Source organism: Orbicella franksi, chromosome 10 (genome assembly GCF_964199315.1).
Source record: "Orbicella franksi chromosome 10, jaOrbFran1.1, whole genome shotgun sequence".
NCBI lineage: Eukaryota > Metazoa > Cnidaria > Anthozoa > Scleractinia > Merulinidae > Orbicella > Orbicella franksi.
In genome coordinates, this window is record NC_138154.1 from 17,131,025 (window position 1) to 17,144,581 (window position 13,557).

The 13,557-nt window shown below is 40.1% G+C and overlaps 2 protein-coding genes across 3 annotated transcripts in view; one reads left to right on the forward strand and one right to left on the reverse strand.

The window, feature by feature from the left end:
• Positions 1 to 356: 356 nt before the first annotated feature.
• Positions 357 to 8,223, reverse strand: LOC145499743 (acyl-coenzyme A synthetase ACSM4, mitochondrial-like). The gene is made up of 7 exons (XM_081479268.1): positions 7,931 to 8,223; positions 6,934 to 7,043; positions 6,147 to 6,247; positions 5,025 to 5,137; positions 4,238 to 4,371; positions 2,668 to 2,735; positions 357 to 499 (listed from the first exon to the last, which is right to left on the reverse strand). Exons 2-7 carry the CDS (start codon positions 7,027 to 7,029, stop codon positions 379 to 381), a joined length of 633 nt encoding a protein of 210 aa, XP_081335394.1. The 5' UTR covers positions 7,030 to 7,043; positions 7,931 to 8,223; the 3' UTR covers positions 357 to 378.
• Positions 8,224 to 9,738: 1,515 nt separating this feature from the next.
• Positions 9,739 to 13,557, forward strand: part of LOC145499832 (acyl-coenzyme A synthetase ACSM5, mitochondrial-like) — an 8,257-nt gene continuing 4,438 nt past the window's right edge. Inside the window, exons 1-3 of one of the 2 annotated variants that reach the window (XM_081479354.1) lie at positions 9,739 to 10,053; positions 11,858 to 11,970; positions 12,411 to 12,544. In XM_081479354.1, coding sequence (XP_081335480.1) covers positions 10,031 to 10,053; positions 11,858 to 11,970; positions 12,411 to 12,544 — 270 coding nt within the window. In that variant the 5' untranslated portion in view covers positions 9,739 to 10,030. Of the gene's footprint in view, positions 10,054 to 11,246; positions 11,299 to 11,857; positions 11,971 to 12,410; positions 12,545 to 13,557 lie in introns of those variants that run through there. The other variant, XM_081479355.1, reaches the window with a different exon arrangement.

The following is a 13,557-nucleotide window of genomic DNA, read 5'->3' on the forward strand; positions in this document are numbered from 1 at the left end:
CCTCAGCCTACAGATTGAGAAGTGCGTAGCCTAAGAGGGAGGTGATTCCAACATTTGGAAGTTCTTCCAGAAAACGTGCGGTCTGGCTCTATTATATCTAGTAGGTAATATTTCAAGATGAGCACCTCGTGTTTTTCTACTAATAGGCAGAATTTTGTACGTGATTTAATTACTTACGCTTCGTACTTGTTGTCGCTACAAACAGATCCTCAGGCAAGCTAAAACAAAGGTTTTCTTTGGAATAAGCCCTGGCAAGATGAGACACTTTGCCCCGACACAGACTTTACCATGAACGGAGGTCCTAAATCAACCTACACACCATGACTGGGCCCAAACCGCCCAGTTGTGCGACAGGAATGTCACAGGAAATTGTGCTTTTCAAGGTTTATAACATTTAATCTGATGCCATAAGATATCTATGTGAGTGAAATTGTTAAAACTTGCCTGGTTTTCATTAGAGGACTCTCGAAATAGTTCTTCGAAAGACAGCCAACCAACCCTAAATGAACAACAACAACAAAAAAAGATCGAACTACTAAACAAAACGATGTCGGTTACAAACTCATGGTCTCAAGTAAACTCTTCTAACAGCTGAAGTTTGCGTTCTATATGTATGTCCTAGGCTTCCGGGCTTTTCAACAATCAATCAACCAACAGGTGATTGAGGCATGATTCAACGTTAACTCTCGGACGTAGGAGCAAACTCACCCCTACCACGGTAGAAGGGAAGGGGTTGGATGTAACCGTACCCTTGGAACTACACAGCTTGGTCATGATGTCATTTGCCGTCACATGACGTCATGAAAACCACCAGAAATCGCAAAATAAAAACGATAATGGTGTATAAAAAGGTACTGATTCTGCAATGCTGCTCTATGCTATAAGCTGCACACCCGAGGATTAGGTTAACACATTCTTCGAAAACATCGATCTTCTCACGGCTGTTGTTCTTACATTTTCATCGATTATTCTTAAGAGGATTTTTTTTGTACAAGGAAGCAATGATCGACTTCTCTTTTCTTGTTTTTTTTTTTTTAACTGAGGTGTCCGAGTATTTAACTGCCGTTGTCTGCCTTCTTGAATTACTGCCAGTAGTTATCGAGCACACCATTGTCGCATAAACCTTAGCCAATTTACCGTACTCTACCAAGGCCCTAACATTTGGAATTCTCCACCAGTATCTATAACTAGTTTAACACGCTTTTCCAACTTTAAGAAAAAGTTGATCATATTTTTATTTACAAAATAGTGAATTGGTCATGCCGCGCCCGCAGAACTTAAAATTATCAATAGAGTAACTTCTGAGGTGGCCTCCATTGTAAGCCTGATGGTGTCTTTTGAAGGTGTCCTCGCCGCTTTTTGAGTATTGTCAATATCTTTTGTTATTATTTACGTGGCAAATGATGATGATGATGATGACCATGATGATGATGATGATGATGATAATGATGATGTAGTAATAATTGCTTTATCTTAGTAACGCTGTGTTTACATTTGAGCTTTTACCAAGGTAAACAGTTACTAAGGTCAAGTTACTTAACCTTGGTACATTCGTCTATGGTTTATACCGGGTCAAATAACTCAAGTTGATCTTTCAACAGTCGCGCGCGCTACATTATCAACGTCATGAAATTCGAACTTGGACGGGGATCCCACCGCAGCGGAACAGGAGCAAATTGAGGTGCCATCATTTTCATAGGCGAGGACCTCATTCCATAATATTGCGGCGAAAATTCAGCTGCTTTATCATACCCAGAGTATGCACGGTTATATGCGTAGAAACGTGGATACGTTGTATATGCAGCATCCTCCCTGGTGGCAAAATATATCGACAATAATTACACAACAAAGGACCGAACTTTGTCTAGAGAAAGTTGTAAATAATACTGAGAATGAAAAATACAATGCTTTCTTTTACGTGACGGATTGTTCGCCGTAAGAAGATCGATCCAATCTTTCCACGTTATCTGCCATGGTAACCTAGTCAAAACTGGAAAAGAAACGCTTTGCTTTGTCGGCAATTGCACAATCTACTCACCGCGGGAAGTGATATATTACGCCGCCACAAGCGGATATATCTGTCATCTTGACCTTGGTTACCAACTGTAACCATGCCTGATCACAGGGTAATTACAACTTTTACCTTGGTTAAATTTCTTTTGTCTTTTGCGGCATTTACCAAAGTATCAGTTGGCGTTTACACACGGAAAATGTTTACCTAGGTAAGTAAACTCTGATACCTCGGTAAACCGTTCAAGTCTAAACACAGCATTAGTAGAGCTTTGACGTGTGATCAATGAACACATATCATTTAAGCGACAACTTTCTGTACTTGAGAATTTTCTTGAAACGCACTTTACTCCTGAGAACGCCCGTAGACAACGTTCTCCGAGATGATTAAGATGTGCCTCCTTAAAGAAAAGTCAATGGCACTTGACAATGGCAGATGGCAATGTTCTCCGCTATTCTAAAAGGTTTCTGCATACACTCATTTTCGGGTGAGAACGCCAAAGAACAATATGTACTGTAGTATAAAAAGTCCACAAATGCAAATTAGGACAAAAAAAAGCCATTTAAGACACTCTTAAAAGCGTCCCTTCATACAGAGGAACGTGTTGAAATAAACGTAACAATATGTACTTAAATATAAGCGGACGTTATAATTACCTGCTCGTTTCTTTCATTCTGTTGACCATCAATCTACACTTGACATTGTTTTGAGTTGAACTGGAAAACTAAAATCATCAGTGGCATAAGAGTCACATAACTTGCGTTGAAACCAGGAAACAATATGAAAGTGACATTTACGTTCAGTGGAGGATAATCTTTTCGGTTGAACTACGGTATAGTTCATCTCCTTGGCTTGGGGAAGAAAGTACTCCTTGATATTGGCTATATATTTAAAGAACTTGAAAACGTGATGTTGAAACGTTACGTTATGTGTATGCCCGAGATGGATATAGTTCACAAAGGGTATGGATCTCTAGCAGTTTTTGGTCTTGATTATCATGACCATTTTGGCCTCAAGTATATGGCTTTTGCACTCTAGTCTTGAATTGGGTATGCTTTTTTTGGAAGCTACTATCGATAAGACCATCACCAAGAGCCCGCAGGTCTGGACTAGGGAACTACTTATGAGGGAGGTCTTAAGGGCCCATTAACCGATCTTTTCGAGCCATTGCTAAGGAAAATTTATTCTCATATAACCTCATCATTTTTAGTTACTTCAGAGTTATTTCATGTGTTTTAACTTTTTCATGATTAGTAACACTAGTGATGACGTCATCAGGCCACGCCCATGGTCATGTGACTAATACTGAAAAAACGCAAAGGCTCCCAGGCAAATTACTTCATCGGGATTTTTTTCATTGATTTAATATTTTAATTTAAATCCTCATTACGCTATGCATAGATTTTGTTTCATTTCTTAAAGGTCAGATTTTGAGAGAATTTCAAAATATTAAAAAATTCGTAATTTTCTGAAAAAAGCATGATTTTGAAAAAGGAATGCATAGCTATCTTTCTAACGTTGCTTTGATCGAAATCCGTCGAAAAAGGCTGGATTTAATGAAAAACCGCGTTTCCTTTAGCATTTACAGAAACCGGAAGTGCGCCCGATATATAATGCAAGTTACCCTATCAGCGCGTGCGCAATTTACACCACCAGCGCACTTCGGTAGGATCAAACAAAGCCACACGGAGTTAGTTTTTCTCTTTCTATTGCTCCTGTTTTTCTCTCTTTTTCTTATTTTGTCTCTGCTTGTACTTTTTTTACTTTGCATTTTGTGAAACACAAAGAAAAGCATCTAAAATGTAAGCGAATTTGGAAGTTATTGAGTTGTTTTTATTTTCGGCGCTCAGGCTAACGTAAATAACCGGAAGTGAAATTTCACCAACGCACGCGAGCGCGCGCATAAATCGGTTAATGGGCCCTTAAATTAGGTATCGAAATTTTGGACAGGTCATAAAAAGGGTTGGGAAAATCGCCGATGTTGGTCTTAAATAGGGTAAGGGTTCTTGGCCTGCCGCTAGTAGCAATTTCTAAACCTATTATGTTTATTTGAAATATTTCTTTCTTTTAGTTTAAGTGGCATGCCTGAAAAATAGCCATGTGTAGTTGAGCGCATCAACCACTATAAACATGCAACATTTTTTGCAATGCAGATCCGTTTGCAAAATCATAATAAATCTATCCACATTACGTTTCATAAAATTCACTCTGTTTTTAGATGGTAACCTTGTCGATGACATTCAGCAAATCATTTTCAATGACGCCACCGCCAGCCACAAAACACGCGGGTTTACACGCTGAAATTCTCGTGTGGAGTTCTGAAGGTCCAATATTTGCTGGGGCAGGAACTAATGTTGCACCTAAAAGGAACACATAAATGAAATGAATAGCCGGAAAACGCTAGTCTAATTCAATAGAAAAATTGAAAGAGAAGATAAAGGTTAAGTCTGCATACGAGCTAAGTGTGCAATCAGGCCGGAGGTTATCCCAGTTTCTGTCGCATGAAGCGACTAGGAGAATTTCTACTCCCCTTTGGATGGGATGCTAGTCCATCGGAGGGTTACCCACAACATCAAGTTCGCCGGTACCCATTTGTACACCTGGGTGGAGAGAGGCACTGTGAGAGTAAAGTGTTTTGCCCAAGAGTACAATGCAATGTCCCCGGCCAGGGCTCGAACCCGGACCGCTCGATCCGGAGACGAGCACACTAACCATGACGCCACCGCGCCTCCTTCTAAATAGGGGAAAAACAACTTCAAAACCTAGTCTTTTCCAGACGTCTATGGACACGTCGCGTTTTTGTCAATAATAATGATGTGTATTCATTCCATATTGACATAATATACTGTACCAAGTCAAACAACATTGAAAAATGCTTCGCAGTTCAGAAACATTTGTCACAAGTTGACAATTTGTCCAGTGTCCTAAAGATTTTCACCAAAACATGGGAGTATGTTATTTTTACAAACCAAAACGAGCGGACAACTATCAAATTTAAAAACATGTTAGGTACCTGTTCTTAAACACGCTAGTTGAATCAACCAGTACTCGGGAATTCTGTGCACCAAAATCATCACTCTGTCTCCTGGCTTGATGTTGGCAGCGGTGCACAAAACGTTTGCAGCCCTGTTAGTTGAGAGAAATCAGGGTACGTTTTTGATCATTGCAACGAGGAATGCCTGAAGGTGTCCTCAAACGAAATGAAATGAGACCCACACTATTTAGTTCAATAAGCTTCAAGCGAGGAACATAGTAAAATTGCCCTCCAGCTTTAAACAGAATCATCTCAATCTTCAAACAGGCCTGAGTAGCAAGAAAACACCAACAACAACAACTTTATCGGTACCCATACCTAGAATTAAAGTTTACAAAAATACGTTTTAAAATACAGAGAGTACATGACCACCCGGAATAATCTTAGTGGGCTATTTAAGACTGGGCAGCCATCCTTAGTGATTACAGCAATCATATATTAGGGTCACATACTAGAAGAGAAAATAAGAAAAATATACATGCCACAGAACCCACGGCACACACAAAAAGAGACCAAGTGTACATACAGATTTAATGAAAAGTAGTTGGATAATACAGTGTATTGACGAGAAGAGTTACACTTTACCTGCAGAGGTACAGATATTCAATATGTACTAACAGCTTGCAATAACATGTGACTTGATCGTTTTCTAAAATGTTTAAGTGGCAGAAGCTTAATACTATCACTAATATCGTTCCAGATCTAATGTTAAAGATTCCATAGTTTGTACTGGTTTTTGGGAGAGCATACGTCATTCTAGATGAAAGCCTTGTATTGTACATACATAATTGCTAGTTCCCAGAGGTCGCGCCATAAATAGCAAAATCCGCGCGGGTCCAACACCGTAGGTACTCAATTGGCGCACTTTTCGTCAAATCGGAGAAATCTGATTGGCTCAGAAGACGAAACGAATACATGTCCATGCTAAAAAAATTCTTTGTGTTCATCAAAAGATTCTCGGCGTGTAGGGAAGAGAATGTCAAACAACATCGAATGCAACAAGAAGTGAGGGAGCCTAAAAGCAGATTTTGATTTGTTTACACGGACCAGTTTGTTATTTGATATCCATTGGTTGATCAAATCAAGAATCTAGAGGCTTACCGCTTCGAGTTTGAAGCAAGATCTTGAAAATTCCACTTCACCTCTAGTCCTTCGCCATCGACCCACCACAAAGCGGGAATGTCGCCTTCTCTTTGACCATTCTAGAACGTGAACCCAAAATAACCACATTTCACTTGTAAAGGAAACACGACACTCATGTTCCAAGAGGTATACATACAGGACCAGTGTCTAAATCTAAAAGAAGCTGTAAACATGATGCTAAAAATGTACGTATATGCCCAAGATGGATATGGTGCTTAAACGTGAAGACTGTCGTGGTTTCGGAATTGGAAGTGACAGGGGTGACAAATGGTCCGCCAGAAACAATTTTCGATGGAAACTGAATTTTCGTTGAATTTCACGGGTCTCGCAATCTCCTTTTTTAACGGTTATGTTCCTCTCGCAGTCATCGATCTTTTCTGAAAGCTGTTTAGCAGTATCGCTTTTTGCAAGGCTAAAAAAGTCTCCACGAACCGATTTTTGTTTTTTAACAAATGGCGTCTGAACGTCTTAGAACCTGAGAGTCTCGAGTTGGCATTGAAAAACACTTTAGGTATATATAAGGCTATCCCTACTTTAAATTCTGAGATGTACAGCAGCTTCTCTAGTTTCTCTTAAAGCAATTGACAAATTTGGGTTATATTCCAGGTTATATAGCTTTTTCTTTGCTTGGCTGGGTTATCTGGAAGCCGCATTTCTAAGGTAACCGAGTACATTGAGAATGTTCATAGTTTTCTGGGCTGAAACTGAAATCAAGATCCGTTTTTAGACTACAATAGCTCGTCACCTTTTCTTTGCTTGCCCACTCATCTAGGACGTCAGCAAAGTTGAAGTACTCCGGAACTTGAAAATCTTTAGATTCCCAGATTGAGTCACCTTCCATTGTTTGTTTATCAGCTTTCAAGAAAGTAAAAACCGGGAGAAGTTACTCATTAAATATTGACAGGCAAACGGAATAAAACCGGGAATAGAGATCGCAAGGAACGGACTCTGTTATTTGTGAAAGGGGTGGGGGGGGGGGGGGGGCATATGAGGAGGCCCCTTTCAAATCCCCAATGCTGAATAAAAACCCCTTCCGCTCTAAGAGTTAATTAGCGTGACGAGCGTGACGCACGTGACGAGTGATGTGACAAATGTTAAGAAAGCTTGTGTCACCATAGCTTATCTCATTTCGTATATACCGTATATATATTTCGTATATATATATGAAAATATATATGCGATAACCTGTTTAATACGTGTATACATGAAATAAAGTTTTCTTTTAAGTCCATAGTAAAGCTTCGTCCTGCCGATTTTACCGCTCGTTCATCGTCTCGTTTCAACCAACCGATCTTCCGACGATGTTCGTGTGTGTTGCATTATGAAAATATTTCTCAGTATCACATTTACATTATGAAAATACTTGCGCGACTCGGACAGTATTACATCGTCAGTAGGTAGGTGTGTTTTAACTAAAGAAGCAACCTAATAAAGAGGCAACAATGGGCTTCGTTGTTCAATAGTCTTTCAATCAGTTGCACAATCATTCTAAAACAGCTTGTGTTGCGAAGTAGATATTCCATTGTTTGATGCAAAATCACCCGAGTGAGACATAGAAACTCTTTTCTTGGTTGTCAAAAAGATCGACCTTCCTTAAATTAAGTTCACGTCAGATGATCTGGAGAACAAAGCGGGAGCAGCAGTATAAAGCTATTTTCAAGAGGGACAGCAGGATTGCTACAATAATTAAAAAATAATAATGATTAAATGGCCACACGGGCGTGAAGTGCGTGGGAACTCACCTATTCCGGCGATGATTCTTGACTTTTATTCCAGAAGTTCTGAGAAAAATCCCTGCAATCTGATCATGAAGGTCAAGAGTTTGGTCAAGGGTTTGTAGTTGCACCAACCGAAGCTCTCTGAATAAAAAAAATTACAGTCAAACTAGACTACGAGTAGTCCCTCTTTCGCTTAGTCCGTCGAGCGAGACGGTAAACAAACCGCGAGGAAAAAATGGCGGCGTGAGACAAAATACCCCCAATCTTGCGTGACGAGCTCAAACAGCGTCTGCGTTATACGTTAGGAGGCTAACAAAACCTTGAAGACCTAAATATGCCTGGAATGTTTATTGTGTTAAAACCAATCAGAGGCAAGATCTTCGACCACAGAAACCACAAAGAATAGATCAGTTTCCATCGGTCACGGAACAAATTTGTTTTGTTTAACCAGGTTTAACAAAATAAATCCTCTGTTTTTGTCACCCAAGAATTTAAATAACTGCTGTTCATATCCTATTGAAACACCAAGCAAGAGGGTTTGGGATGTTTTTAACGTGAAAGCGCTATTTTCAAGCGCAAGCGGGCGTGCAAGTGTGCGACCGGTAGGGGCGGCCGTTGGTCTAAAAGTACAAACGAGTGACCACGGGTGATCTTGGGTGTCCAAGAGTGACCACGAGCGACCAGATTGCATAAAAAACTATATCAGTGATGTTATTATGACGTCATTAGGAAGTCATTATGCAACATAGTGAGGCAGTCTCGTTCCCAGGTTCTCTGTCCTCTACCTTAGCGTTGACCAGGTGGGGGCTGGTCACGTGACTACCTGTGACACAAGTTGTAGAGTCAACGAATACTTTTTGTCGGTCTGAAATTGAAGCGAAAGGACATCCTCACGTAGAAAAGATCTTTGGCTGGAATAAATTCAAGAATCATCGAATTGGTGAGTTCTTCTGCTTTTCAAGCGGTAAGGCCATTTATCAACCTTTAGCCCTCATCAATTAATAATTGTGGAACTGATTAGAAGGCGATTGCTCCTTTAGTTTATAAAACACACACACACCTAATGTTACGCAAGTATTTTCATAATGTGATAGAAACATTCTCACAATGCAACACCGTCGGGAGATCGGTTGGTTGGAGCAAGACGATTTGCGAGCAGTAAATTTGGTAGTAGGAAGCGTTGTTTCAATGAAGAACAGTGTTTTGCGTGACATTTCGCGTGACGTTTTGTTATTGATTTTAATAGTTTAATATTACACTTTCTATCAAACATGATTACATTGATTGACATTGCAACTTGAGCAGCTCGATGTAGGAATCGTTTTCAGTTAGTTTTACACGTGTCGGAATGGATAGCTTCCCGTTTTAAAGGTTTTTTACAGTTTAATTGGACTCTGGAATCCCGTCACGAAGTGAGTCAGTTGAAGTTAGTTTTTTCCGTTTTCTAAGGCTTTGTTACTTTAATTTCTGGTATTGTAATTTCGGTAATCGACCGCATGTGATTAACAATTGTGTAATACCGCGTGGTTTACTCAGTGAAATCTGTTCGCGTTTCTTGGTTTATACGATGTATTAAGTCCCTTTATTTTCGGTTAGTTGCTATTGGTTAAGTGTATCATTTGTTGTGTTTATTTCAGATCGAATAAAAATCATATTTATACCATTCACGGGAAATCAGAGTCAGGGGCATTTTAGCGGTTTTCGTCCGACGGACCAAGCGTTGCTGTGGATTTTAAGAAAAGAAATCGTTCTTTATAGGTGTATACGAAATGATATTATGCACATTTATTCACATCACTCGTCACGTACGTCACGCTCGTCACACTCGTCACCCTTGTCGTACTAATTCCCTTTTAGAGAGGGAGCGCTTTTATCCAGCTGTTTTGGAAAGCGCCTCGTTGGATTCTTGACCATTCTTTCGCCCCCCTCCTCTCAAATAAAGAGGTCCGTCCCTTGTGATCTCTTGTCCCGGCTTTATTCCGTTTCCCTGTCAGTACTTGATCAGTAACTTCTCACGGTTTCTCACTTTTGTGAAAGCTGGTAAACAAACGATGGAAGGTGACTCAATCTGGGGATCTAAAGATTTTCAAGTTCCGGAGTATTTCAACTTTGCTGACGTCATAGATGAGTGGTCACAAAAGGAAAAGGTACGGTGACGAGATATTGCAGTTGAAAAAAGGATTTTGATTTCAGTTTCAGCCCAGAAAACTATGAGCATTTTTAATGTACTGTAATGTACGGCTTTTTACAGTATCTTTTTTGTACCCTTTGATATGCCTATTGGTTTTGATCTGGAAATAGTGGACTTAAAGCCTTTCATTGCGATTTGCTTCTTTCAATTCCAATTTATGTATTCTTCATTTATTGCGTTCGAGAGAACGCAGTTCTAGTCGGGTAATGGAGAAAAAAGAAATCGACTTTCTTTGTATGTATCTTGCTATGTGTCTTTCTTTCCCCTCAAAAATTCGTCTGGGACGAATGACGTCATCTCCATGTAAACAAAATAATTGTCCTAGTTTTGGTAATAAAAGCACGTCGTCTCGCATACCGACGGAACAGGCAACGTTTGTGTCGATTTACACGGTCCAGAATCGTAGGGTTCCGGTCAGTGTAAAACATTGACCAATATTCGAACGCAGTCTTTAATCTACAATTACTACTAGTTATTTGTTTACCCAGGTACATCCAAAATAGACGACCTTACCAGTGTTGACCCAAAACTTCCAGGATAACGTCATCTCGCCAGATATCACTAAGGGTGGTAAATCGTAACTGCGAGACGTTGTGAGATGGCGAGACTAGCGTTTTTCTTTGCGAATCCGAGACATTTGGACCTCTTCTATTGTTAGGCCGAGACTCAAAGTGTTTTTAATGCGAGCTCGAGACGTTCAGGTTCTAAGACGTCAGTTGAGGCTCCATTTATAAATTAAAAAACAAACAAACAAGCACGTTGGTATGTCGTGTCTGTCTTAGCCGTGCAAAAAATGAGACTACGAGACAGCTTTGCGAAAAAGTAGAGACTGTGAGACCAGTGAAATTCGACGAAAATTGGTTTTTCGTCAAAAAATGATTTCTGAAGGACCATTCGTCACCCTTATCACTCCCAACACCGAAGCCACGACAGTCTTCACGTTTGAGCACTATATCCATCTCGGACACATACGTACATTTTTGACATCATGTTTACAAGATTTAGCGGCTATTTGGCAATTTTATTAAATTTAGATATTGTTCCTGTATGTATATCTCTCGGAACAAAGTGAAATGTGGTTACTTTGGGTTCACCTCCTAGAATGGTCAAAAAGAAAGTGACATTCCCGCTTTGTGGTGGGTGGATGGCGAAGGCCTAGACGTGAAGTGGAATTTTCAAGATCTTGCTTCAAACTCAAAGCGTTAAGCCTCTAGATTCTTGATTTGATTAACCGTTGGATATCAAATAACAAACTAGTCCCCTAGTCCGTGTAAACTAATCAAAATCTGCTTTTATTTCTTGTTGTATTCGATGTTGTTTGACATTCTCGTCCCTAGACGCCGCGATTCTTCTCATGAACACCAGTAATCACGACCTCTCGCCGGACCCGATATTTTTTTACATGCCCATGTATTCGTGTTGTCTTCTGAGCCAATCAGATTTCTCCGATTTGACAGAAAGTCCGTGAATTGAAGATTTCCAGTGTTGGCCCCGCCCAGAGTTCTCGTTTCTTTGTGATGACCGAAAGCATCGCGACCTCTGGGAAGATTGAGAAGATTCCGTCTAAAGCCGGAAAGCAATTATAAAATGTACCTCGTTTCAAGCTTATTAAGCTATATAAAATGGGTAAAGCACTCGCGAAGAACTGTCTGGAGTGGGGGTTTCATTTCATTTCATTAATCTGAAAACATTCTCAGACATTCCTCTGTGCAATGATCAATAACCACAATAAACGTAACCTGATTTCTCTCAACTAACAGGGCTACAAACGTTTTGCGGACCGCTGCCAACATCAAGCCAGGAGACAGAGTAATGATTTTAGTGCACAGAATTCCCGAGTACTTGTTGGTTCAACTAGCGTGTTTAAGAACAGGTAAGTCTCTTTACATTTCAAATTTGTCTGCCCGTTTTGGTGCCTGACAATTCCAAAATACACCCATGATGTGGGGCTTTTTACCTCTCTTAGTGTATATATGATAAATATTGTGAAAATGAAGTCGCTGTTTTTTATCCTGGTGAAACTGTTTGGGACGGTTGACAAACTGTGATTGTTTAGTCATTTTTTAATGTTGTTTGAATTTGTCGGAATTGGTACAGTATATTGTGTCACCGTTGAATAGATCAACATCAATATTGTGTTCGGGATAGCGAGGGGAGATGAAGATAAAACGCTTTGGTGAGGCGTCCCTAGACATCTGGGGGAGACTGTAAGTTCTGAAGTTGTTTTTCTCCATTTAGAGCGAGGCTTATTTTTCAACTTGCTACTGAATTAAGCTAGCGTTTTCTATTTATGTTATATATGTTTTCCTTCAGGTGCTGTATTAGTTCCTGCCCCAGCAAATATTGGACCTTCAGACCTTCACAGGAGAATTTCAGCGTGTAAACCCGCGTGTTTCGTGGCTGGTGGTGGCGTCATTGAAAATGATTTGCTGAATGTTATCGATCAGGTTACCATCTAACAACAGATCGAAATTTATTAAACGTAATGTAGATATAGATTCATTATGGTTTTGCAAAGGGCCTGCGTTGTTGAAAAATGTTAGATTGTTAAGTGTTAAATGTTAACTGTTGAATGTTTGTAGTGATTGATGTTTTTGTTTTTCCCTTGAACAGGGCGCCGTTTTTCGGGTTTGTGCCAATAGGGTGTCAATTTGCGTTTGCTTCTTCCTTTAAGGGCGTTCGTGCTAATTGTTTCTGCACATCCTTACTGCGCACGTAAATTCACACGCCACGTCATGCATCGAGCGCGCGCGCTAAGTACTAAAATGAACAATAGTTCGCATAGTGTGATCGTCCGGATGAGAGTAGTTCTGAAAAGAACTGTTGTTGGTGAGTGACGTTTCGACAACCTGAACGGAAGTCATCTTCAGAGGCAAGTCACTTGACTCTGAAGATGACTCCCGCTCAGGTTGTCGAAACGTAAGTCACCAACAACAGTTCTTTTCAGAACTACTCTCACCCGGACGATCACACTATACGAACTACTGATACTCCTGGGTTCAAACCATTTAAAATGAACAATGATAGAGCAGATGGCCATTGCTATAGCTTTGCTTGGATTTAACGGTCTTGAACGTTCTGTGACTCCTACTTTTCTTTCCAGAAACAGATTTTATTTACAATTATCTCCACATTGTCCAAAAATGAACAAAAAAATCAATGTGGGAAGTTAAAAAAATTCAAGATTACTGTCCACGGGACATCGAATCCTGCCACCTTGGGGTTGCAAGGCGCTTGAAACTATGGTCGCTAAATGCGAACTTGTTCTATATGGAACCTCACCAGTTGACTAAATTCACGTAATAGGTCAGCTTAAACAATATTTGGCAGAGAACATTTAACTTCAAAGATCTAATTGCAGTATTTTTGGGCTTCCAGACACTGCGTCGTTATTCCCTAACGAAGCCCGTTGTTTTCAGATTTAGGGTGTTCTTCCGGGCATGTTCTCTCAAAAACGAAG

Coding starts and splice junctions, on each gene's coding strand:
- LOC145499743 (XM_081479268.1), bottom strand. CDS start 7,029: ATGGAAGGTGACTCAATCTGGGAATCTAAAGATTTTCAAGTTCCGGAG. Junction 5,138..6,146: donor CTTGCTTCAAACTCGAAGCG/GTAAGCCTCTAG, acceptor CTCAACTAACAG/GGCTGCAAACGTTTTGTGCA. Junction 2,736..4,237: donor TGCTGAATGTCATCGACAAG/GTTACCATCTAA, acceptor TGATGATTTTAG/TTTTCCAGTTCAACTCAAAA.